Below are 24,931 nucleotides of genomic sequence, written 5' to 3'. Positions count from 1 at the left end.
CATGGTCAAGGGTCACACTAGACAGGAATATACTGTCCGTTAAATATCTTGAGAACCCTTCGCTTGACAGACATCAAACTTGGTACACTGGTACATCTTCAGGAGTTGATGACCCCTATTGATTTTTAGGTCACATGGTCAATCCACTCTTGACATAGGAAGATATTGTCTGCTCAATATTTTGAATTGATGATACTACTCTCAATTAAATGATGTGTGTGTGTATAACCCTTTTCAATTTTGCACCATGGGGGGCATATGTGTTTTACAAACATCTCTTGTTCTGTTAGTGTCAACACAACATAAGCAACACAAATCAATTATAATGTAAAAGAGGAGTTGCAGAAAAATTTTCAAAAATAATTGTAAACCCAAGAATTATTAAAGTTATGAGTGAATTTTTTAAAAAATGTTCTTGTGTTAGAATATCAATGTAATGAGATATTTTGACAAAAATGAGCAATTATAAGAGTATATAATAGGTTGGAATAGTAAGATATAATCCTGACAATGTGATAATTTGTGTCTATATGTATATAGACATAATTAATTATGTTTTGAATGTTCCAGAGACATGGCATTCATTTATGCATAAGTTTGTGACTTTTGAAGGGCCTTCTCTATTTCTCTTATTTATTATTTATTTATTTTTGAATAATTCTCCATCCCAGAAGCATCTGGTACAAATCTACATAAAATCAACTCCCATCAGTACTTTCAGTACTTTGATTATTTTATTGAAATGAATGTATTATTTTCTTCCAATATAGAGAGCATGTATTTGTGTGCATAACAAAATATTGCCAAAAAAATCTTCAAATGAACTAATCAAATTTCTAGTGTCCTATACACAACCAAACAACCTTGATTCCATAGACTGTCATTAAAATACTGATGATAGAAATCATAGACTGTCATTAAAACTGATGTTTATTCTTATCTAGCATATTTAGGGTATCTTGTGTTTTCATGTTTTATATGTACAATCAGGATAGGTACAGCTACGGACTGTTTACATGTGATAACGTCTTTTATATCATTACTTTTTAATACGGACTGTTTACATGTGATAACGCCTTTTATATCATTACTTTTTAATGTTTTATTTATTTTCTATGTATTATGTGTATAACATTCTGTTGTAAGGTATATATGCATTGTAAAGCACCTTTGACCGTACATAGTGTATGAAAAGGGTGCTATATAAATATGGTATTATTATTATTAAAATACTGATGATAGAAGTTTTCATTGAATTTAATTTGGTTCAAAATGATTTAGGATTGATCATTCTAAATGATGGTCATTTCACTCATAAGTTGTAGAATATACAGCGAAGACTATATTTATAATTGTCATCATGTTACACAAAAGATGAAAAATTGGATATTTACCTGACTTCACACAGTAATGGTGAGTGTCGTCCCCGACCAAAATCCTGTTTTAGTATACTTTGATCATGTCATATCTCACCTGTATTATGTACCTGTCAGGTGCAATCAGGTATTGTATTTGGTCTATATTTAACTGGGCGTTTACAAACAACCATGTCACTCTGCCATTTCAAGTGACAGTCACGTTACCAGTTTAAACTTTCAGATTATCGGTGGTCTTATCTGTGTAAAGTTGTGTATTTTGTTACAACAGTACCATGTCATAAGTTTAATAGAAATAAAAAAATCAAATACCTCTTAGTAATTCGTTGTTTTACACTCTTTCAGCCTTAGAATTAGACATTTGCATCCAAGTTAATACATCATGTTACAGTGTTTTCCCTAAGAACCGGCCGCCGGCCAAATTGACCGTTTCAAACGATTTTCTGGCCGGTTCAAATATAAAAAAAAATCAAAAAATAATATGTTGTCAATTTCAGTGATGTTGATTTACACGATCAATCTTTGCAAAGAAAGTATGCGGAAGCAATTGGTTGACTATAAATATCTTTCATATTTCTTCCTTGTTTATGTTTTTATCGAGAGCTTTTTGAAACGGCGATTTTGATTGGACGATATTTTAAACTCTCACCTTGCGCGTGAGAAGCACATGGCAGTGAAAAATAATGAAGTGTCGAACGAATACATTAGGGCTGTTCCAGAAATGATCAAATGGGGGGGTCGGGCGGCAAATGAATTTTTTTTTGTGTGGGTGGTCATATTTTTTCATATTTTATTTGGTCCGTGGTTGGACTGTTAAAAAAATATTTATTATGGGTAGTGGGTAGTTTCTATTGTTTTATTTTGTGCCACGTGGGTGTTGAGTTTTCAGAATATTTTTATTGTCGCTCTTGTCGTGCTGGTTACAAAACGTCGGAGGGAAAATTGAAAACGTGCTTTCGAAATGCTGCTTTCGAAAGTAACAAAGAACTATTCGAGTTGTCGCTCTTTGCAGCGCATAACTTTCCATTACGACACTCTTCAAATTAGAGGCGCGTTTAGTAGGGTCCCTTTGGACGTGATGGCGGCGAACTCTGTTCTGTAGATTATTACAGTTTACAGTGCATCGATTTTGGGAATATTTTGAAACCAATAGGTATTCCGTTTTCTAATAAAAATAGGCAAACGTTAGTTGATTTATACGAGGGTACCGATGCGTTATATTTATCAGTCAGTGTGATGGTGATATAGAGGCCTCCGGGCGCGGGCTCCATTAGAAGACGAACGATTCGTGGATCGTTTGGACTCCCGATCTTTCCAACATTCCCGCCATAGATGCCTTTGATTGTTGATGTGACATCGTTTCTTCAGAACTACTGTGATACAATGTCGCACAGGCATTACCGCGTCATTGACTAGAATGTTTGTCCCGAAAACCTCGCGAGATTTGTACCGTTTTCATTTTTAAAAATATTTTTGTAGTGGGTCTGGTTAGTTTTTTTTTTTTTAGATGGGTCATTGTAAAATGAGTTTATCAATTTGATGGGTCATGGGGTAATTTTTTATTTTTTTTTATGGGTGCTTGGTATATACAAAAGGTGCCTCCCGACCCCCCCCCCCTCATGTATTTATTTCTGGAATAGCCCTTACATGATTTCTTCCAGTCAAAACATCGGAAAGGTGTGTATTTAACACCACTGTGACTAACTTGTCCGAAGTAAAAATGTTCAACCCTTTGGTATATATTTAAAAATGTAGGTTAAAAAGTGGCATATGAACAAGGGTCATTTTGCCCCCTGAAATGCCTCAGAATGCAGGATTTTGCGTCTAATTTTCCAAAATTTCATGGGGGGAATCCCCATACCCCCCTCCCCCGGCCTGTTACAATTCTAAATGGGCCTGTTCAAATGAAATGAATGGAAAACACTGCATGTTGGGATTACCCTGATGCATGTGGGGCTATTTATTGACACCTAACAATATATGATTTATGCGTCATCTGAAACACCTCGAGCCTTTCGCCGAAAAACACTGTGTTTTCAGTGAAAGGCCCGAGGTGTTCCCGGATAATTTTATATGTACCACACTTGTTTACTTTCTAAATAATCTTCTCACTGTTTTTTGGGTTTTTTTTATGCGAATGTTCTCAAGCATGTAATTAAGGAAAAGTTAATAACTTTTAACACTAATTAATATGCTTGAAAGTAATTATGTACAAAAATGATACATGAACATCAGATCATACAGCTTTAAGGAAAACTAACATAGGCAATATCTCCTGAACTATTTAAGGTGGGGCTTTTATGATTTGTATGAAGATTTCTCTTGGGAAGACTTTTCATTTGATATCATGATCTTTGACCTTGGAGTTTGACTCTAATTTCAAACTTGTTGCCAACAGGGTTTTAGTGTTTCACAAACACATCTTGTGTCTAATTAAAATTTGTTAATGTCAGATTAATTAAAATTTTCACATTTTTCGCTTCTTAAAATAAGCGGAGTCCAAAAATAATAGATTTTGAGGCAAAAATTGTAATCTGTGGACTTGTGAATGAGAGTTATGAACAACCCAAAAGATCAGTGAGAGAGAAGTCAAAGATAAAGATGATGTACTAGTTTTCAAGGTCAATATATTTTTAGCTGACATGAGCTGAAAGCTCAAGTAAGATTTTCTGATCACCCATTGTCTGTCCGTCTGTCTGTAAACTTTTCATACTTTCAACTCCTTCTCCAGAACCACTGGGCCAATTTCAACCAAAGTAGGTACAAATCATCTTTAAGTGAAGGGGATTCAAGTTTGTTCAAATGAAGGACCATGCCTCCTTCAAAGGGGAGATAATCACATAAATAGGGTTGGGTCATTTTGAAAATCTTCCTCTCAAGAACCACTGAACCAGAAAAGCTGATATTTACATGAAAGCTTCCTGACATAGTGGAGATTTAAGTTTGTTAAAATCATGACCCTCAGAGGTAGGGTGGGGCCACAATAGGGGATCAAACTTTTACATGTGATTATATAGGGATGATCTTTAAAAGTCTTTTTCTCAAGAACCACTGGGCTATAAGAGTGGAGATATACCTGAAGGCTTTCTGGTACAAATTCAAGTTTGTTATAACCATGGTCCTTGGGGGTAGGATGAGGCTACAATAGGGGATCAAAGTTTTACAAAGAAATATATAGGGAAAATCTTCTCAAGAACCATCGAGCCAGAAAAGTTTTTTTTTTTACATGAAACTTCCTGATGTAGTCCATATTCAAGTTTGTTAAAACCATGGTCCCCGGGGATAGGGTGGGACCACAATACAAGTTTTACATACAAATATATAGGGAAAATCTTCTTCTGAAGAACCACTGGGCCAGAAAAGTTTACATTAACATGAAAGCTTCCTGACATAGTGCAGATTCAAGTTTGTAAAAATCATTGTCCCAGCGGGGTAGGTTAGGGTCATATAAGGATCAAAGTTTTACATGTGAATATGTAGGGAAGATCTTTAAATATGGGCCAAGGTGACTCAGGTGAGCGATTTGGCCCATGGTCCTCTTGTTTGTCTTAATTTTCCCTCTTTCAAAGTCAAACAAATTAAAGCCGCAATCTTGAGACCAAAATATCAAAAACAGAGTGCTATATAACTGCGTACTTATAATTATTTCTAATAACGTTTGAATAAGATTTAGAAGTCTAAAATAAAGATGATGTACTAGTTTTCAAGGTCAATACATTGCTTTCTTTATTTTCTCTTTTCAAGGTTGACCGATTGATTTATATATGACTTTACAGGTATCATATTATCTGTTGACCGGTTGAATTTGTATTATTTTACAGGTATCTTATTCTATGGTCCACCAGGAACAGGAAAAACACTTTTGGCCAAAGCCATAGCAACAGAGTGTTCTTTGAACTTTCTAAGGTAACTCCTGATGTTTCTCCCCTGAATTCTGTATGCCCCTAGTTTACAGTTATAAGTATAATACTGTATGTAAATACAGTTATAAGTATACTATATGTAGATACAGTTATAAGTATACTTTATGTAAATACATTTTTTATTGACCAGTGTTAAAGGTCCAGAGTTAATCAACATGTATGTAGGCCAGAGTGAACAGAACGTCCGAGACGGTCAGTATACATAAAATTATAATACAGTCGAACCTCGTTATCTCAAACTTGATGAGACCGAGAAAAAACTTGAGATATCCAAGGATTTGAGATATCGAGGGTTAAATACTTTAAAAATAAGTTCTGAATCACTTCGACATAGCCATGGTATTCGAGATATCAGTGTTTGAGATGCCAAAGTTCAACTGTATATACTGTAAACCAACTTTTATTCGCATGCAAGAAATTTTTGTGAGGTGAACCTCATCATCTCAAATATTTCTCACTGCCAACTAGTCCATTAATGTCTCTTGTGTTTATTTAAGATAATCTCGGTTGCGTAAATTAGTTGCTGCGAACCAGTTCATCATGGGTAAATTTTGAAATAAAGTTGTCATGAATTAAAGTTGGTTTATGGTATTTTTACTTATAAAATGAAATCGGTAGTAAATATGTGTGTATATATCATTATACAGGAGAATGGTAGTTTTGATAAATAAATGACTCGTTGGATATTCATTGCAGTGTTTGAGAGAGCCAGGAGTGCCACGCCATGTGTCATCTTCTTTGATGAGCTGGACTCCTTGGCCCCCAACCGAGGGCGGGCGGGCGACTCTGGGGGAGTGATGGACCGTGTCGTCTCCCAGCTGCTGGCCGAATTAGATGGCCTTAATAAGTCATGTGACGTATTTGTGATTGGTGCCACTAATCGTCCAGATCTGCTAGATCCAGCTTTACTAAGACCTGGCAGGTAAATATATACCAGCCAAACAATTCAGAGTGTTTAATATTTTAGAAATTTCTCTTTGATATGAGTTAATTTTTGACAAGAGTCTCTTTGATACCTTTTGAAAGATCTTTGTGTATTTCATTTATTTATTATTACTTTTAAATACTTTATTCATTATCACTACTTAAATTTTAATCTTTTAATTCTTTCATTTGAATTTTCATCCCACTTTTTTTCCAAACCAAAACTTTGTAGTGGAGAAACATTGGAAGCTTTTAACTGGCAGAGTGGCTGCATATGACAGGACACCATAATATAGCTTTCTGCTAAGGTCAAGTCACCAAGGTCAATGTCGTAAAGAAGTTTGAAATATTTGTCATGGTCGTATCTTTGGAATGCAGAGACAGCAATACAAGTAATTCATGCCGTGTGTAATGATCCTGAACCACAGGGTTTGATGAGTGTGAAGGTCACTAGATAATTGTGAAGGTCACTAGATAAATCAGGGTTTGATCAGTGTGAAGGTCACTAGATAATTGTGAAGGTCACTAGATAAATCAGGTTTTGATCAATGTGAAGGTCACTAGATAAAAAAGAACTTATTAAATTCAATTGCCTGGTCCTCAACTTTTTAATGAAGAGACACAGCAAGAGATTAAAATTCAAACTTGGCAAAATTATTGTTTATGGCCAAACATGTACCAAGGCCAAATGGCCAAGCTGAAGGCAAAGATCTTTTTTTTAAATAATTTTATCAGGTAAAATCTATAGTGCTTATTTGGGTCACAAATTTGTAGCAAATGAAAAACTGGAGTAATGAGAATCACATGATTACCAAACAAATATGATAACACCCAGCTCTCAGAACTGGACAGATTCCATTATATTTTAAGAAAGCATTAAGGCCCATGGGTCTCTTGTTTTCTATAAGGGCAACTATTCAGCAAATTAAATATATTTTGATGTATTAGATATCTGAGTACAATTGCATTATATCTTTTAAAGCATGAAATTTGATAGATTGAACTTTACTCCACAAGTTGGGCTTCTTCTAGAGAGTTTTATCTTTTTCAGGTTTGACAAGATGTTATACCTTGGAATTCCAGAAGACAAGAGCTCGAAACTGAATGTTTTGAAAGCCCTTACCAGAAAGTATGTACACAGAGTGAATTTCTGAACACTGAAATAGTTTAATTGATTAATATAGAGATCAGAATCAGCTGTGTAATGTGTTATAAAACTTTTAATATCAGATATGGTAAGGTCAGCTTGGTTAATTTTTCTTCATATTAATCTTTGTTATAAATTATATCCTTTAGGTTTGAAATGGCAGATGATGTAGATTTAGATGCATTAGCGGAGAAATGTCCATCGAATTTAACAGGGGCAGATTTTTATGCTCTCTGCTCTGATGCAATGCTAAATCGAATGAAGCACAAAATTCAGCAGTTAGAAGCAGGTAACCATCAGAATTTAAAACTATGTACAGCTTCAATTTCCAGTACCAAGGTATTGTAGGAAGTAGTTGTTATATTTCCCAGAATAATTTACAATATTTTTTGTAGGAGAGAATGTTAACGAGGCAGAAATAATTGTGTCACAAGAGGACTTTGAAGAAGCTTTGGCAAATTTATCCCCATCACTGACAGATGCTGAAATCCAAAGATATTGTCAGATGAGAGACTCTTTCTCTAATGACAAGGACCACCAAATTCACGATAAACTTGTTACAGGTCAACTATTACCAGACAGTGTAGCCTAACTGGTGAAAGGAAAAAAACAAGTGAAAAATGCCATGATGTCAATCTGTGATATAGATATGTTTCAATTTATTCAAACCTACCAATGCTTATTGTCAATAGTAATAAATAAAAATATGATCATAATTTATTGTATTTCCTTTTTTTTTTTTTTACTTTTCATTATGACATTATCAATTCACAGTTGTGAATTACATGACTTTGACATGATCAATTACATGTAAAAATGGAGACAAAAGTCAACACAACATTCATGAGTAAGTAACACCTTTACCAATAAGAAATAGTCACATAATTTATATAAATATCAACATTTGAGGAATTTTTACACAAACAAATCTATACTAAAATGGTAATTCTAAGTGCAATAAAAGTAGAGAACACTGAGACAGTTATTTGGCGGTTGGAATTAGGTTTTTTCACGGAATTAAAAAAACTGTGTCATTGTTCGCTGCTTCTATCGCACATTGAACTACCATTTTAGTATAGATTTGTTCCCGAGAAAATTCTTCAAATCTTGATATAAGGTATGTGACAATTCATTATTGATAAAGGTGTTACTTGCTCATTTGAATTTTCCCTTGTTCACTTTTGTGGCCATTTTTCCGTGTGATTGATCATGTCAAAGTCACAGGTTTCGCCACCGTGCAATTGTTTAATCAATTCAACACATCCACAAAAAATTTAAATATAGTGTACATATTAAATATATCAGAAGAATATAAACATCCTTATTTTATCAATTTAATAACTGGAAATTCAAAACATCAATAAAGATATTGTACATATTAGAAGATGTAGCCATTTGGAAAATTCCATTGTTTTATCAGAACTTGTACGATCATTGATTAACAGGAAATTCAACACAACAATGAAATGACTATTCACATCACATCAGAAAAAATATTGGAAAATTCCGTTATTTTATCAGTCGTATAATTATTTAATAATGGGGAAATTCAACACATCAATGAAATTACTATACACATCATATCAGAAGAAAATATAGCCATTTGGAAAATTCCATTATTTTCCATTCATATATTAATCAGTCTCTAAAAGTGCAATACGTCTGGGGTTTATTCCAATGATGTGTCCTATAGTGTCCCACACAGCTAGTTCTTTTTTCTTCAATAGAATGGATGCAGGACCCTCAACCTTGACAAGGCAAGAACCAGACTTGTCAATTTCAATATCTCCAGCAAAATGTTCAGAAAGGGTTGAGACACATTTAATTTCAACTTTGGCCACTTCAAACGGAACACAAAAAAACTTGAGACAGTCTATCAGTAACTCTGTTCGTAATATATACTGAAAACTACTGATTTCTGGCATCATTTGGATAACTAGTTCAATGGATGAAGCTTCATGCATGTTTGAAATATTTTCTATATATTCCGTGGCTGCAGATGTTAAGCGTCTGATTTTTTTCTTCCGCCACCTCTTGTTCAGATCCAGCGGTCTATTGCTGGTATTGCTACAAGTCATTTCAGTGTCACTGTTTGATTTTAGAATCCCGCTACTGATTGTATTTTCCAGGCTTTTTTGTCTGATATACCATGCTTGAATGTCTAACCAACACATTGGAGCTTTAGTGTCAACTTCTGTTCTCAAGTATGAATCGGATGCGCTAGCATTTACCTTTATTGGCAAGTACTTTGGGTATAACTTGTGAAAACATTTCTCTGCTTGCCAATTTCTTTTACACTCGGAGTTAGATATTTTTATCTGGGCCATTTCCAAATCCAAAGTCGTGTTCTGGAGTGGGAGAAAGTTAATTACAGCATACTGGATGTTGCCTTCACTCTCTTTTGAAAGGTGTGAGACTATCTGTTCAGTGACAAATGGAGATTTTACCAAAACGACGTATTTTGTTATAAGTTCAATATGGTTGTGTTCCACGCCATCCACAGAAAATGTTGTCAGAATATTTTGTCGGAATCTGATGAAAAGGGAATGGAAAGCACAATTGATTGTGTGGTTTTTGAAGGAAATCACACTCTTAAAAATCTTATCAGATGCCTTGTCCTTGAATATTACCGTGAGAGGTTGTAATCGTTTACAGAAGACCCTCACAAATTTTGAAACTCGTTTCTTGTACTTCTCTGTTTTTCCAACGGTCAATTCTGACATCCTTTTACTTTCATTTTCGAATATCAGCACGTGTGTTTATTTACAGAATGTATTGTCAGAATCAGCAAAACGCTTGTCGAAAGAACCTGCACGAAACATGTTAAAGCGTTTTTATCACTCGGAAGAAAATATGGCGACAGTCAGTGAGCCCATGTGTGAGGAAACAGGCAAAGTGTCATCTGTGACAATAAAGGAGGGTGATCAAGTGCTATTAAAGAAAGGAAAGGCAGTCCGCATTTTCCAAATTCGAAAGAAACGGTACACTTGGCATTATGATGTTTCAGTAATTTGTGATACTGATAGCATGCATTATTGAGAAGGCTTACGAATGATTTATATTAAAACAAATCCAGTGGAGATACAAGACTCTTACATTTACCATCTTGCATAGTAAATGAAAGTGCCATTTCCTACAATGAATGGTAGAAAATGTAACACCACAATCTACCAAGGTCTCAAACTTGGATCAAACATCCGTTGGGAATGCTTCACTTTCACCAAACATGACAGCATTGTAAATCGAAATACCCTTCAGCATTCATTTGACAACAGTTTTTAGAGGCTGACTATGAATTCCTTACTTTGTTGAATTATGTTATCTTGTACAGTTTAGAGCTAGAAAAGTTTGTTTAGATTTGATGCAATTTTAAGTGCTGTAGGTTCAAATTTCTGACAAAAATCTATTTTAAATTCACTAAGTGATCGATGAGCAGGAATCGGCCACTTTAATATCAGTATGCTCGCGAAGCTGAAATGGTAAGATTTTTAACTGAATTTACTGATAAAGTGGCTGATTCCTGGGATTAACTCAATGTGTTTTTGTAGGTGTTCTATATACTCGAAAACATCACTATTTAAAGAGAAATAAGATCTCTATTGGAGTGCTCAATATTGTATTTTTTTTATAACCTTACATTTATAGATAGTCATGTGTTTGCCATATAAATCATTCTTTTATGAATTTGTAAAATCACTCTAAGATTAATGTTTCAATTCTTGATGCATAATATCGTTATTTGATGTGATGTAATTTATGTGTCTTAATTGAGCTATCGGTGAATTTACAAATTGTTCAGTTGAGCCACTGATTTTGATGATTGACAACAATTTTTTTCCTAATGCATTTGGTTTGTGATATCAAATCAATTTCACTTCTTTGGGCATTATAGCAGGGCTCGAAATTAACATATGCCCATCAGCCTGTGACTGGTTAAAAGTCTGGCGGACTGACTGACATTTGTTTTAGTCAGTCCGATGGGACTGGTTAATTTTCTAAAGCATCATTTTGGAAATTATACTTATGAAATTCTATACACACATTTGGCATGCTTCGATATGTAGATATCAGACGGATCTGATTTGTAAATATAAATCCCACATTTAAGTGTTACAATATTGTCTGAGGCATATTGAGTTAAATTTCATTTTAATAACATTAACGAAATAATGTTTAATTATTTCTGGAACACTCTGTTGGACTGGTAAATTTTTCTGCGGACTGGTTGAAATTATACCCCATCAGTCCGGCTGGACTGGTGACACAAAAAGTTAGCTTCAAGCCCTGTATAGGATTTGACAATGTTACCATCACATTTTACGTCTCAATGAAATTTTAAAATTGAAATATTATTTATGAGATAATAGTACCCAGTAATAGTGTGATTAAGCTCTCAGGCTGGCAGATCCAACTTATGGTAACCTCATCATGAGCCCAAAAGATCTCAGTAGCAGAGGGTTTAGTTGCAATTAATACACTGGGAAGAATGTAGATTATATTTTTTTCTATTTTATTGTATTTATGAATTGAATGACTGCTGACAATATTGAAGTACTTCTACAGATGACCGGATGACATTACTTATATAGTGATTTAGTAATGCCATCTGTGATATATACTTTGGCGTAACATTCTAGACTCCCTAATCTATTGTATTTGCAACATATTTGCAGTCACATGCTATTCCTGAACACAAAGTTTCATACTCAGTATGCAATCTGAGAACATGACTTCAATCAGTAAAATGGAACATAATGATCAAAAGACATGAAGGAGTATTTTTCTTTAATATTTTTTCCTTTTGTTTATAGAGATATCTGGTTGGACAAGATTAAGTTCACTCTTGATGGCGCCATTGGTCATTTTTATGGATCTACTTTTGAAGTCAAGAATGGCAAGATGATTAAAATACAGAAAACATTCAAGGAAGCAGAAGTGTTAGGTAATTACAGCTTATCTGACTGAATAAGCGATCATCTGCTTATCCGACTGAATAAGCGATCATCTGCTTTGTGCCATTAATCATTATACAGGACTTGTTAATATGTAAGGGGGGGGGGGGGGTGTATCTTATGTTGTGTAGTTACACGTGAATCAATCAGTTAATTTAAAGCTGACTTTGAACAATAGTAACCTTGGTAGCACTTGGTCAGTACCAGTTATAATACCACACATACTGTAAATGTATTACATTTGGCTGTGTATTCTATTTAACGCCTTTGGCAGAACGCAGCTTCCGCTAAATCAAGTACATCGCTAAATGCCATCCGTAAATCTAGATGTTTAAAGTAATTCAGGAATGCGCTAAATCAAATCTACGCTAACTTGTAGAAAAAACGATTTCCGCCAAATATCGTACATGCCAAATATAATACGTTTACAGTATATAACTTTGTAGATCTGTAACACCATCTCGTGATCTTTCAATTCAACTCGGTTTTATTATCCATGTACACATGTGAACTTTTGACACATTTTCTACAGAGATGGTTTTTGTTTCATAAACATTCAAACAGGTGCCGATAAAGGAATTGATAACCGTGATTTACATGAATTTTCTATAAATATTGATGCAGGTGCCAAGAAAGGAATTGATAACCAGGTTTTACATGAATTTTCTATAAATATTTGTGCAAGTGCCAAGAAAGGAATTGATAACTGGGATTTGCATAAATTTTCTATGAATATTCATGCAGGTGCTGAGAAAGGAATTGATAACCGGGATTTACACGACCTGGACAGCAATCAGAAGTTATCACGAGAAGACATCGAGAAAATGAAAAAAGAGGGGACAAAGGGAGAGGTGAAGTAGTGTAGAGATCTCTGATTTAATCTGTCAAATAGCAGATATTTAATATGTCAAATAGCAGATATTTAATCTGTCAAATAGCAGATATTTAATATGTCAAATAGCAGATATTTTATCTGTCGAATAGCAGATATTTAATCTGTCGAATAGCAGATATTTAATCTGTCAAATAGCAAATATCTAATCTGTCAAATAGCAGATATTTAATATGTCAAATAGCAGATATTTTATCTGTCGAATAGCAGATATTTAATCTGTCGAATAGCAGATATTTAATCTGTCAAATAGCAAATATCTAATCTGTCAAATAGCAGATATTTAATCTGTCGAATAGCAGATATTTAATCTGTCAAATAGCAGATATTTAATCTGTGAGATTGCAGTGTTGGGATTCAGGATATTTAATTATCAGATTGCAGTGTTGGGATTCCAGATATTTAATCTGTCAGATTGTAGTGTTGGGATTCCAGATATTTAATCTGTCAGATTGTAGTTCTGGGATTTCTAATATGTCAAATTTGTAATTTTAACTTTCCTGAATTTCAATGGAATGTTGTGTTCAGTATAAAATATGAGGTGAGTAAATTGTAGCCTCTTGATTAGAAAATATTCGTGTACATAACATTTTTGTTGATGTTATTTTGACATTAACAGAAAATCATAGAGCAGTTGATAGAAAACAGTACGACGTTTAAAGGGAAGACCGAGTACGCCCAGGAGAAGTGGGTCAAAAAGAAAAAGCAGAAGTAGGAACGAATTATAAATAATCAGATTCAGATTATCATCATCAATACACTATCACTAGATACATACCAGGTTAAGTCCATTAAATTATTTTTTTCCTTCTTTCAGACATGTTTCTGAGTTCACGGTCCTTAAACCAAACACTAGGTTAATGTGCCAGATGTACCACGAGAAGTCTCCAGCAAAAATTCTGTAAATATTTCATAAGGTGACTCTCAATGGTTTGGTCTCAATCCTTTTCTCAGGTCTTTTCCCAATTTTTGGAAAGTTTGAATATAACAGCATGTAGGTATGTGTCACATTTGATTTGAGTTATTTTGTATAAATCGAATCTTGTTGCAGAAATGCTGATTTCCAAACCTTTGAAATCTAAAAAAAAAAAAAAAAAATAGTACCATGATCCTGTTTGTGAGAGTCATCTGTATTTTCATTAATGTTGTTATCAGTTGAAGAAATTCCAAACAAAACTAGTGGTGTATATTTATTCATTATGAAGCTCTGCCATTAGTCCTTACAATAATCATCTGCATCGTCTACTTGCAGTCATATGAGGATGGACACTCTTGCGCAAATTCTGAGTTACGGAAACGTCCACGCCTACTCCAATGTAGCAGTGGTTGACACGTGTTCAGGGCTTGTAGTGGGGGCTGTGCTAGAAAGGCTAGGAGGTGAGAGATAATAGACACCCCCAACCCCCAAATAACAAAAAAAAAAAGAAAAACTAGTAAGCTGCTAAAGTGAGATTTAAAGGAAATTCTATATCAAACAACAGGTTTTAATTTTGTTGGTTTACTTATTGTCCCCTGCCACAACTGGAAGGAGAGTAGGAGACATAGAAATATCGGTGACTGTATGTCAGTGCGTCCGTCCATCTGTCACACTTGTGGATGCAACTCCTTGGACACTGCTCAACGGGTTTTGTTCAAATTTTGTAGGATTTTTAGTCACCATTTGTAGTTGATCATGTTGTGCCACCATTTTGACTCAACAAATTTTACAGGAGTTATGGGACTTTGTTGAATTTGTACATTCTACACTATAAGAAGACTTTGTGAACACAACTCCTTGGACACTGCTCTACAGATTTTGTTCAAATTTTGCAGGATTGTTATTCATAACATGTAGTTGATCATAGTACACCACGATTTTAATTCTACAAATTTTACAGGAGTTATTGGACTTTTATGCTTTTAACTTTTTTGCTGCGAAGGAGGACATAATGCTATGCATAGCAGTCTTGTTTTAAAAAGAAAATTAGTTGCTTGGTCAGTGAAAATTAGAAAACTAATGCAAAAATCTATAAACCAATAAACATTACTGTACATTAACCTAATATCCTTATGAAATCAATTAGGATATGCATATTCGCATATCATATTATGTCGTCTGGAAGATATTGAGTATGTTCCTCATGAAAAAAGGTCTGTATTTTTATTTAGGAGGATTAATTATTTTGAGGTCAATTGGAATATAAAAAAGCTTGACTCTTTATTTTTATGTCCCCCCCCTTCAAAGAAGAGGGGCATATTGGTTTGCACCTGTCAGTCGGTCGGTAGACCACATGTTGTCCGCTCAATATCTTAAGAACCATTCACTTGATGATAATGATATTTCATATGTGGGTTGGTTATGAGTAGAAGAGGACCCCCATTGTTTTTCAGGTCAAAGGTCAAGGGTCAATCTACTCTGGACATAGGAATATAATGTCCGCTCAATATCTTGAGAACCCTTTGCTTGAAAGACATCAAACTTGGCACACTGGTACATCCTAAGGAGTAGATGACCCCTATTGATTTTGAGGTCATATGGTCAAGGGTCAAACTGGGCATAGGAATATACTGACCATTCAATGTCTAGAGAACCCTTTGCTTGACAGACATCAAACTTGGTACACCAGTACATCTTCAGAAGAAGATGACCCCTATTGATTTTGAGGTCACGTGGTCAAAGGTCAAGGGTCAAACTGGACATATGAATATACTGTCCGTTCAATATCTTGAGAACCCTTTGCTTGATAGACATCAAACTTGGTACACTGGTATGTCTTCAGGAGACGGTGACCCCTATTGATTTTGAGGTCACATGGTCAAAGGTCAAGGGTCAAACTGGACATTGGAATATAATGTATGCTCAATATCTTGAAAACCCTTTGCTTGACAGACATCAAACTTGGTACACTGGTACATCTTCAGGAGAAGATGACCCCTATTGATTTTGAGGTCACTTGGTCAAGGGTCAAAATGGTCATAGTAATATAATGTCCGCTCAGTATCTTGAGAACCCTTTGCTTGACAGACATCAAACTTAGTACACTGGTATATCTTCAGGAGAAGATGACTCCTATTGATTTTGAGGTTACATGGTCAAAGGTCAAGGGTCAGACTAGACATGGGAATATACTGTCTGCTCAGTATCTTAAGAACCCTTTTCTTGACAGACATCAAACTTGGTACACTGATACGTCTTCAGGAGAAAATGACTCCTATTGATTTTGTGGTCAAAGGTCAAGGGTCAAACTGGACATAGGAATATACTGTCCGTTCAATATCTTGAGAACCCTTTGCTTGACAGACATCAAACTTGGTACATTCTCAGGAGAAGATGATCCCTATTAATTTTTAGGTCACATGTTTAAAGGTCAAGGGTTAACCTGGACATTGGAATATACTGTCCACTCAATATCTTGAGATTCCTTTGCTTGACAGACATCAAACTTAGTACACTGGTGTATATTCAGGAGAAGATGACTCCTATTGATTTTGAGGTCACATGGTCAAAGGTCAAGGCTCAAACTGGACATATAATATACTGTCCACTCAATATCCTGATAAACCTTTTGCTTGACAGACATCAAACTTAGTACACTGGTACATCTTCAGGAGAAGATGACTCATATTGATTTTGAGGTCAAAAGTCAATAGTTGAACTGGACATAGTAATATATTGTCTCCTAAATTTTAAGAATTATTTGCTTGATTGACACCAAACTTGGTACACTGGTACAGCATAAGGAGTAGATGACCCCTATGGGTTTTTAGGTCACATGGTCAATTCACTCTTGACATAGGAAGATACCGTATATATTCGCCTATAAGTCGGTCCGCTTATAAGTCGGTTGTATTTTTTAGGGTTATTTTGTAGGAATTTGCCATTGACCCGCTTATAAGTCGGTACAATTTTTTGTCAGAATCGGTTGACAATTTCAAGTCAATGCTCTAGTGTTTTTACCTATGTTTCAACAAATATTTTGAGAAATTGATAATTAGGGGGTGCTCAATATCCAAGCCATATGTGTTAGGGGTTTAAACACAACCCTTGATCTGTTATGGGCAATGATCCCTTGTTTATCTAAGCAATTGTGGTCTCCTAATTACCAGTACCTGACACGGTGTTTACTTAGTGGTACGTGCCTCTGTTACTGTGGGATTCCGGTATAATTCATTGTAACAACAATAGAGTTTTTAAGAGTCAAGAATGATGATCTAAATTATCTGTTAACAATATTCATTTTTGTATGAAATATATTTCAGTCGGTATACATATGAATATTTCAATATTAAATCGGGTTCGTGATTCAGTTTTACCGATAAACGATAGATGAGTTGAATTGAAAGTATTAGTTACGGGTAAATTAACTAAACAAAAATATGTAAATACTTGTACTTTATACATGATTTTAAAATACATAAATAATACACTATGTCTAGATATTTGTGAACAATAATCATTAGTGTGGTAGTCCATGATAATCGTCGGAGTTGTTTTAAAAACACTACATTATGCCTCCCAGAAAAATACCAATCTTCTTAGGACGCGCCTATAAGTCGGACATAGAGTTTTGGACCAAAAATTGACTCCCAAAAATCCGACTTATAGGCGAGTATATACGGTATTGTCTGCTCAGTATTTTGAATTGATGATACTACTATCAATTAAATGATGTGTGTGTATAACCCTTTTCAATTTTGCACCATAGGGGCATGTGTTTCATAAACATCTCTTGTTATTTTTGAAGTTGAAAAAATGAAGTCGGCAGTTTATAAACCAACAAATTTAAAAAACTGTTGCCTTAAATAGATAACCGAAATGTACAATGGTGCAAAATTGAAAAGGGTTATACACACACATCATTTAATTGATAGTAGTATCATCAATTCAAAATACTGAGCAGACAATACCGTATATACTCGCCTATAAGTCGGATTTTTGGGAGTCAATTTTTGGTCCAAAACTCTATGTCCGACTTATAGGCGCGTCCTAAGAAGATTGGTATTTTTCTGGGAGGCATAATGTAGTGTTTTTAATGTAGTTTTGGCATACATTATGTTGAGTATTTGTAAACAATTACAGAAACATAATCATTCAATACTTGGAGGTAGCCTTGTTTATTGATATAGAGGTAAATGGTATTTAATTATGATAAGGACCAAGTTTTGTCCCCCAAAAATCGGGAAAATTAATTTGAAGTCTCCAAGATTTCAAATATTCCAAAGTTGTTGATTGCAGGTTTATAGAGATAATGCACATTATATACTTAGTTCTGCCATCTACATTCTAGGATTTGGAAAAGTAATTCACTTCCATCCAGGGGACAGACCAGTGAGGTATGTATATTGCTTTATTGGGGGGGGGGGGGGGGGGGGGGTCTACTAGTCCATAATTTTTTCAAAACATGTACATTTGGTTATTCTGACATAAGATGAATATCCTGAGTTTTAAATCCCTTTCTACCTATTAATGGAGATTATATTTATGGCAAAGGTGACATTTCCATATGAGTGATATATTGTCACAGGACATTCAACAACACACAATCAATCGATCTTCCACAGGGTTCTCAAACAAAATACTACATTTCAAACCAAACATATGCTACGATCACAAATTTGTGTTCAAAGAACAAATGTTCACTGCTTTAAGAAGGGGAGACGTGTTTTAATCGACCAAAACCTCTAGTTGATTGATGTATTGTTGTGTTGAGTTGATATTCTTTATTTTGCAAAGGTAGATACTCTTAAGTTGGAAATCATGTATCATGAAATCCGATTTAATAATCATGATCCTCAATGTCGGATTGTCTTTTGCAGACCAATAGTGGAGTATCTAGACTTTCCTAAGGAGTTCATGGACAATTTGTACAATATTCCATTTTGTGAAATTGACTCGTTAAAAGGAAATGGTTTGGAAGAAACAAGCAGTGACACTCAGAGTAACAATCTCCCAGTAGAATCTCCTCGGTGTGATGGGGAGGGTGGTCATTCTTCACAGACAAATGGGAAAAACAAGGGAGACAACGAGGCAGTAATGGAAGTTTGTGATCAAAGTACAGAGTCAACCCAAAATACGAATATAGAGGGTGAGGAATCAGGCAGCCCAGGCCCAGCAAAAAAAAAGATGAAAACAGAGGTAAATATATAATTATGTCCCCTGCGTGGGCCCAGCATTTAAAAAGATGAAAACAGTTAGATATAGGATTAGGTCCCCTGCCTGGGCCCAGCATTTAAAAAGATGAAAACAGAGGTAAATATATAAATTATGTCCCCTGCCCAGGCCCAGCATTTAAAAAGATTTAAACAGATTTTAAAAACTGTATAATTATGTTCCCTGCCCAGGCCCAGCAACAAAAAGATGAAAATGGAGGTAAATGTATAATTATTCCCCCTGCCCAGGCCCAGCATTTAAAAAGATGAAAACGGAGGTAAATATATAATTATGTCCCCTGCCCGGGCCCAGTAACAAAAAAGATGGAAACAGAGGTAAATGTATAATTATGTCCCCTGCAAATGATATTTGGAGGGTATAGTCTGTGTATCCATCTGTTCATATTTATCTGAACATTTTTACTTATATTAGCCGAAATATTAAAGAGTTAAGACTTGTTTTAAAGTATTTTAAGATCATTTTGTTTGTAGATTTTATCAGTGCTATCATATTTTCACAAATTAGAAAGGTAACAATGAGACTCAAAGGTTGACGAAGACAAAGTTTTGTCTGGATTATAGTTCAAAGTCATTAAGACAATGTCAAGGACGTGGGAGAAAAAGTATAGATATTCTTCTCAGGACCATGCATCATTATAAAGAAAACCTTTAAACAATCGCACTTCATGCAGAAGTTGCTTTTTATGTGTGGGTGTTTCGCAATCCTAGTCTAAGGTTATTTAAACAATTTAAAAGTCACTGAGAGAAAAATTGTATGGCTACAGATTTTCAACTGAGAAAAATCCCTGTGAGAGAAAAGTAGGAAAATCCTGTTCAGACCATTCATGTGTCTACTGGGCAGAAAAGTTTTCACATTGTCAATAAATTGTTATATCCTGTTAGTGTGCTAGTGCAAGGTCATCAGAATGACCTTCAAGGTCATTTACTGAAATGTACATGACTCATGTAGAGACCATATCTTCACAATATTTAAACACAAATGTTCATTTTTGACCCATAGTTGATGACTTAGGATATGTTATTCTCTTAATTTTATATATTAAACATCAAGGTCACAGGAATTTGAATTATTGTATTGTAATTCATAGATTTTAGAACGAAAGCATTTTGACTTAATTTGAATGACTTGAGGTGGTATTGCATGTAGTTCTGTTAGGAAATTTAATTTGTGGTTTTAATATTTATCCCCTTGCAGTTCATTGGGACTGTTTGTGTGTGGGTGTGTAACACTGAGCTTGTAGACACTTTACAAGCCACATTTTTTTGCTTTATTGATTTGATACTTCACATACAGCTTTGCTATCAAAAGAGGAAGAACCCTATTTGGGACCCAAAGGTCAAGGTCACCACAGGACTTTAAAGAAGAAGCTTGTATATGCTCCTTGCGAGGGGATGTGCCCCACCTTGCAGAATTTTTGTTTAAAATTTATGCAGGGAGTTTTTCTGGTTTTATGATGGAAAATTTGAGAATGGGTTATTCTACGTGAGATTTTAATGTTATGCTTTTTTATCTAAAACAGTTATCAGCCCGAGAAGCAAATAAAGTTTTGTACAGCAAAAGATTACTCGAGGCCAAAGAACTCTTGCTTTCACATGATATTGATTGGTGAGTGATATAAAAGATAAATTTCTGTTGCTGACTGATGGATAAACATGTCAGAAAACTTTGTTTATGAGACTTGGTAATTTATATTTTTTTCCTTTCATAGTTTAATCGTAGCCAGCAAATTCAACCCTACCCCTCTAGTCACTACCCTAATAGAATATGTGGCTCCGTCCAGACCGATAGTGGTGTACAACCAGTATCAACAGGTAAAACTCTTCTCATTGATAATTCTACAACTGATACAGTCAATATTGTAGATAACGCGAGTACTTGATATTGTGAATTACTCTTGGAAGTCAAATCTCTTCAACAAATGTTCTGTCGATCAAGAGTTTTTACATGTATTTTAGTATTATGAAAATAAAAAGTGAGTAATTTTAATTCACGAGTGATGATTCTCGCGAAATTACATGATGATAAATTCCTTGCGTATATCTAAGTATTTACAGTATTTTTATACGCCTGTCAAAGACGGGATGTATTATGGTATGGCTGTCTGTCTGTCTGTCCGTCCAGACCTTGTGGGCAGGATACAGATCGAACCGTAAGCTCCAGGATTTTACAACTTGGTACATTTGATCACCATGATGAGAGGAAGATGCCTATTGTTTTTCAAGATCAGAGGTCAAGGTCGTAGTATCACTTAGTAGGAAAACCTAGTAGGAAACCCTTGTGGGCAGGATACAAACTGAACCATAAACTCCAGGATATTACAGTTTTGTAAATTAGATCACCATGATGAGAGGAAGATGCCTATTGTTTTTCAAGGTCAGAAGTCAATGGTCAAGGTCATATTTCTTTGTAGGAAAACCTTGTAGGCAGGATACAAACTGAACTGTAAGCTCCAGAATATTGCAACTTAGTACATTTGATCACCATGATGAGAGGAAGATGCCTATTGTTTTTCAAGATCACAGGTCAAGGTCGTAGTATCACTTAGTAGGAAACCCTTGTGGGCGGGATACAAACTGAACCATAAGCTCCAGGATATTACAATTTAGTAAATTAGATCACCATGATGAGAGGAAGATGCCTATTGTTTTTCAAGGTCAGAAGTCAATGGCCAAGGTCATATTTCTTTGTAGGAAAACCTTGTAGGCGGGATACAAACCAAACCATAAGCTTCAGGATATTGCAATTTGGTACATTTGAACACCATGATGAGAGGAAGATGCTTAATGTTTTTTAAGGTTAGAGGTCAAAGGTCAAGGTTGCAGTATCACAGTAGGAAGACTTTGTAGGCAGTATACAAACTAAACTGTAAGCTTGAAGAACTGCAAGTTGGTACATTTGATCACCATAATGAGAGGAAGATGCTTATTATTTTTCAATGTCAAGGTCACAGTATCACTTAGTAGGAAAACCTAGTAGACAGTATACAAACCAAACTGTTTGGGCTAGGACCGTCAAACTTTATACACATACACTTTATGCCAAGTGGAGGATGCCTATTGTTTCTTAAGGTCAAGGTCGTAGTAGCAGGATGCAGACTGATTCATTGGGGCAAGGACCATCAAACTTGGTACACATACATCTTATGTCAAGTGAAAATATTACACAGAGAGTACATGATTTGTCTTGTCTTTATGATGCAAAGAAAGTATGTCACACCTTGATGAATGCTGATACTACATGAAGCCAAGTTCTACAAATCATGGTAAAAGAAAAACACCCTATATTAGCTTTTCACAGGCGTGTTATGTACCGTTTGCGGTTCTCTTGTGTTAATATCCTTGTAATGCCCAAACAGAAATCTTGGACCAAATTTTAAGTCCCTTGTATTGTGTTGGGTTGCGTCACTAACAGTAATATTATTTTTACCTTAACAGGCAGTGATGGATGCTTATGGATATCTGAGAGAGATTGGGTGTTTAGTGAATTACAGAGTGTCTGAGACATGGCTCAGGGAATATCAGGTAAATTTGTTAATTACAGAGTCTGAGACATGGCTCAAGGAATATCAGGTAAATTTCTTAATTACGGAGTGGCTGAGGCATGGCTGAGGTAGTACCAGGTAAATTTATTAATTACAGAGTGTCTGAGATGTTGCTCAGGTAGTACCAGGTATTTTTGTTAATCACAGAGTGTCTGAGACAGGTAAATTTGTTAATTATAGAGTGTCTGAGACATTGCTCAGGGAATATCAGGTAAATTTGTTAATTATAGAGTGTCTGAGACATTGCTCAGGGAATATCAGGTAAATTTGTTAATTATAGAGTGTCTGAGACATAGCTCAGGGACTATCGGGTAAATTTGTTAATTATAGAGTGTCTGAGACATTGCTCAGGGAATATCAGGTAAATTTGTTAATTATAGAGCTCAAGGAATATCAGGTAAATTTGTTAGTTACTGTGTTCCAAGATATGGCGCAAGGAATCACTTGTAGAGTTAAATAAAGATTTTATGAATGTACATTATCCCAATATTATTGTCATTTCATCCTCTCAGATTATAAGTATTGTAATCTTGTATTATGATAGATTCTGCCCATGAGAACCCATCCCGAGATTCAGATGAGTGCAGCAGGAGGCTATCTTCTCACCGGGACAACAATAGCCAAGTGATGCCCACAGATGACCATAGCCCAGCCCACAGATGACCATAGCCCAGTAATGCCCTCAGCCAGTACTGGTGCAAAGTCAGGCATTGTTATCAGTTATTATAATAAAGTGTTACATGTACTATTTAAGCCTGTTTGTACTCTTTAGTTCCTAACACATAGCTTGATAAAGATTTCGTATCAGTCTTGACTTAATCCACTTCGTGGCGACCCCTGCAGCTCTCAACTTCTATCTGTCTTTGGCCAACTTCTTTATTTCTCCCCATGTCTTGACTATTTTCAGAGGTCAAATCTCTTCACCAAGGGTTTTATTTTGGCCTGCCTCTCTTCAAATGACCCTGACGGTTCCAGTCTAAAGCATGATGTGTCACATTGGTGTTCTTTATCCTCAATGTGTGTCCAATCCTTTTCCTTGTTATTATTGTTTGGATAACCGGTTCTTGTTTGGTTTCTTGTTGCTGATTTTGTTGGGCCATTTTACTCCTATGATGTTTCTTAGGCACCGTTCCAAGAATACTTTTACTGTTTTGTTGAGGAAGCAGCAGTTAATCGCCATATTTCTGATCCACAGAGTAAAACTGATTTTACATTGGCTTTGTGGATTCAAATTTTGGTGCATGTTCTGAGAGCTTTGTCACCTCCAAATGGGTCTTAGGACAGCAAATGCTTGTTGGGCTTTTCTTTTCCTGGATTGTATATTTCAAGGACCGCCTATAGAGGTTGAAAGAAGATGGTTGAACTTGGCGAACAATAAGCCTATTCATGATTGGACACCTGTCGTAAATCGGGAGTTTAAAATCTGCATTGGTGGTACCTTTAATTACAATAGATACAGTACCGTACTAAAACACTGTCGAAAATATCTAGAATTAAAAACAAATATACAGATCATACTTCAAAGAAGGATATTTAATCAAAATCATCATCAGAATTTGTTTCACAGGCATCATCATGTATATCAGACATTAAGCGGTTTTAACACGCATAATTTCACTGATGCCTGGAGTACCTAAGGTACAAAATGACACTGCATTATAAATGCCTTGTTTGGCCTTAAAAATATTTTTGCAAAGTTTACAACGGTTTTTCGTAAAATGCACCATACCGTCAACAACTTTCACTCAGAAAAGCATACAATTTCTCGTTAGCAACCTGACTATTAAAACAAGGTATTGCATGCTGTATTCTACGGAAGCCAGGATATAGAATTAATATTCATTTAAATGGCGGCCGCCACTTAATTTATATGATTCATATGGCGGTCACCAGTTATTCAACTCATCTCTCTTTATCTCTCTCTCAAAATGAAAGGGGTCCAATCCTTCCCCAATGCTTAGTAATATGTATGTGATATAGCATTAAATTATTGTTGCAAATCTTCATGTGTACTTAATATATCAA

At 35.2% G+C, this 24,931-nt stretch overlaps 3 protein-coding genes across 7 annotated transcripts in view; 2 read left to right on the top strand and 1 right to left on the bottom strand.

The window, feature by feature from the left end:
- Positions 1–3,296, bottom strand: part of LOC125652247 (uncharacterized) — an 11,499-nt gene extending 8,203 nt beyond the window's left edge. The window contains exon 1 of one of the 2 annotated variants that reach the window (XM_056165967.1): positions 1,395–3,296. The gene's annotated coding sequence lies outside the window, so the exon portion shown is untranslated. The remainder of the gene's footprint in view (positions 1–1,394) is intronic. The other variant, XM_056165966.1, reaches the window with a different exon arrangement.
- The window catches only part of LOC125652244 (peroxisomal ATPase PEX6-like), a 52,128-nt gene extending 44,042 nt beyond the window's left edge, over positions 1–8,086 (top strand). For all 4 annotated transcript variants that reach the window (XM_048881286.2, XM_048881288.2, XM_048881285.2 and 1 more), the window contains 6 exons: positions 5,198–5,282; positions 5,430–5,491; positions 5,996–6,221; positions 7,275–7,352; positions 7,520–7,659; positions 7,766–8,086. In XM_048881286.2, the coding sequence (XP_048737243.1) occupies positions 5,198–5,282; positions 5,430–5,491; positions 5,996–6,221; positions 7,275–7,352; positions 7,520–7,659; positions 7,766–7,962 (788 nt within the window). In that variant the 3' untranslated portion in view covers positions 7,963–8,086. The remainder of the gene's footprint in view (positions 1–5,197; positions 5,283–5,429; positions 5,492–5,995; positions 6,222–7,274; positions 7,353–7,519; positions 7,660–7,765) is intronic.
- A 19-nt stretch (positions 8,087–8,105) lies between these two features.
- LOC125652246 (tRNA (adenine(58)-N(1))-methyltransferase non-catalytic subunit TRM6-like) lies at positions 8,106–23,656 on the top strand. The gene is made up of 12 exons (XM_048881291.2): positions 8,106–10,351; positions 12,182–12,312; positions 13,067–13,173; positions 13,834–13,925; positions 14,032–14,115; positions 14,467–14,591; positions 18,482–18,527; positions 19,011–19,329; positions 20,885–20,970; positions 21,074–21,176; positions 22,800–22,886; positions 23,451–23,656. The coding sequence occupies exons 1-12, from the start codon at positions 9,753–9,755 to the stop codon at positions 23,532–23,534; spliced, it is 1,863 nt and encodes a 620-aa protein (XP_048737248.2). The 5' UTR covers positions 8,106–9,752; the 3' UTR covers positions 23,535–23,656.
- Positions 23,657–24,931: the final 1,275 nt, after the last annotated feature.

This window comes from Ostrea edulis, chromosome 5 (genome assembly GCF_947568905.1).
Source record: "Ostrea edulis chromosome 5, xbOstEdul1.1, whole genome shotgun sequence".
Classification (NCBI taxonomy): Eukaryota; Metazoa; Mollusca; class Bivalvia; order Ostreida; family Ostreidae; genus Ostrea; species Ostrea edulis.
The sequence above is the reverse complement of the archived record's forward strand: the minus strand, read 5'-3'. Positions and strand labels throughout refer to the sequence as shown.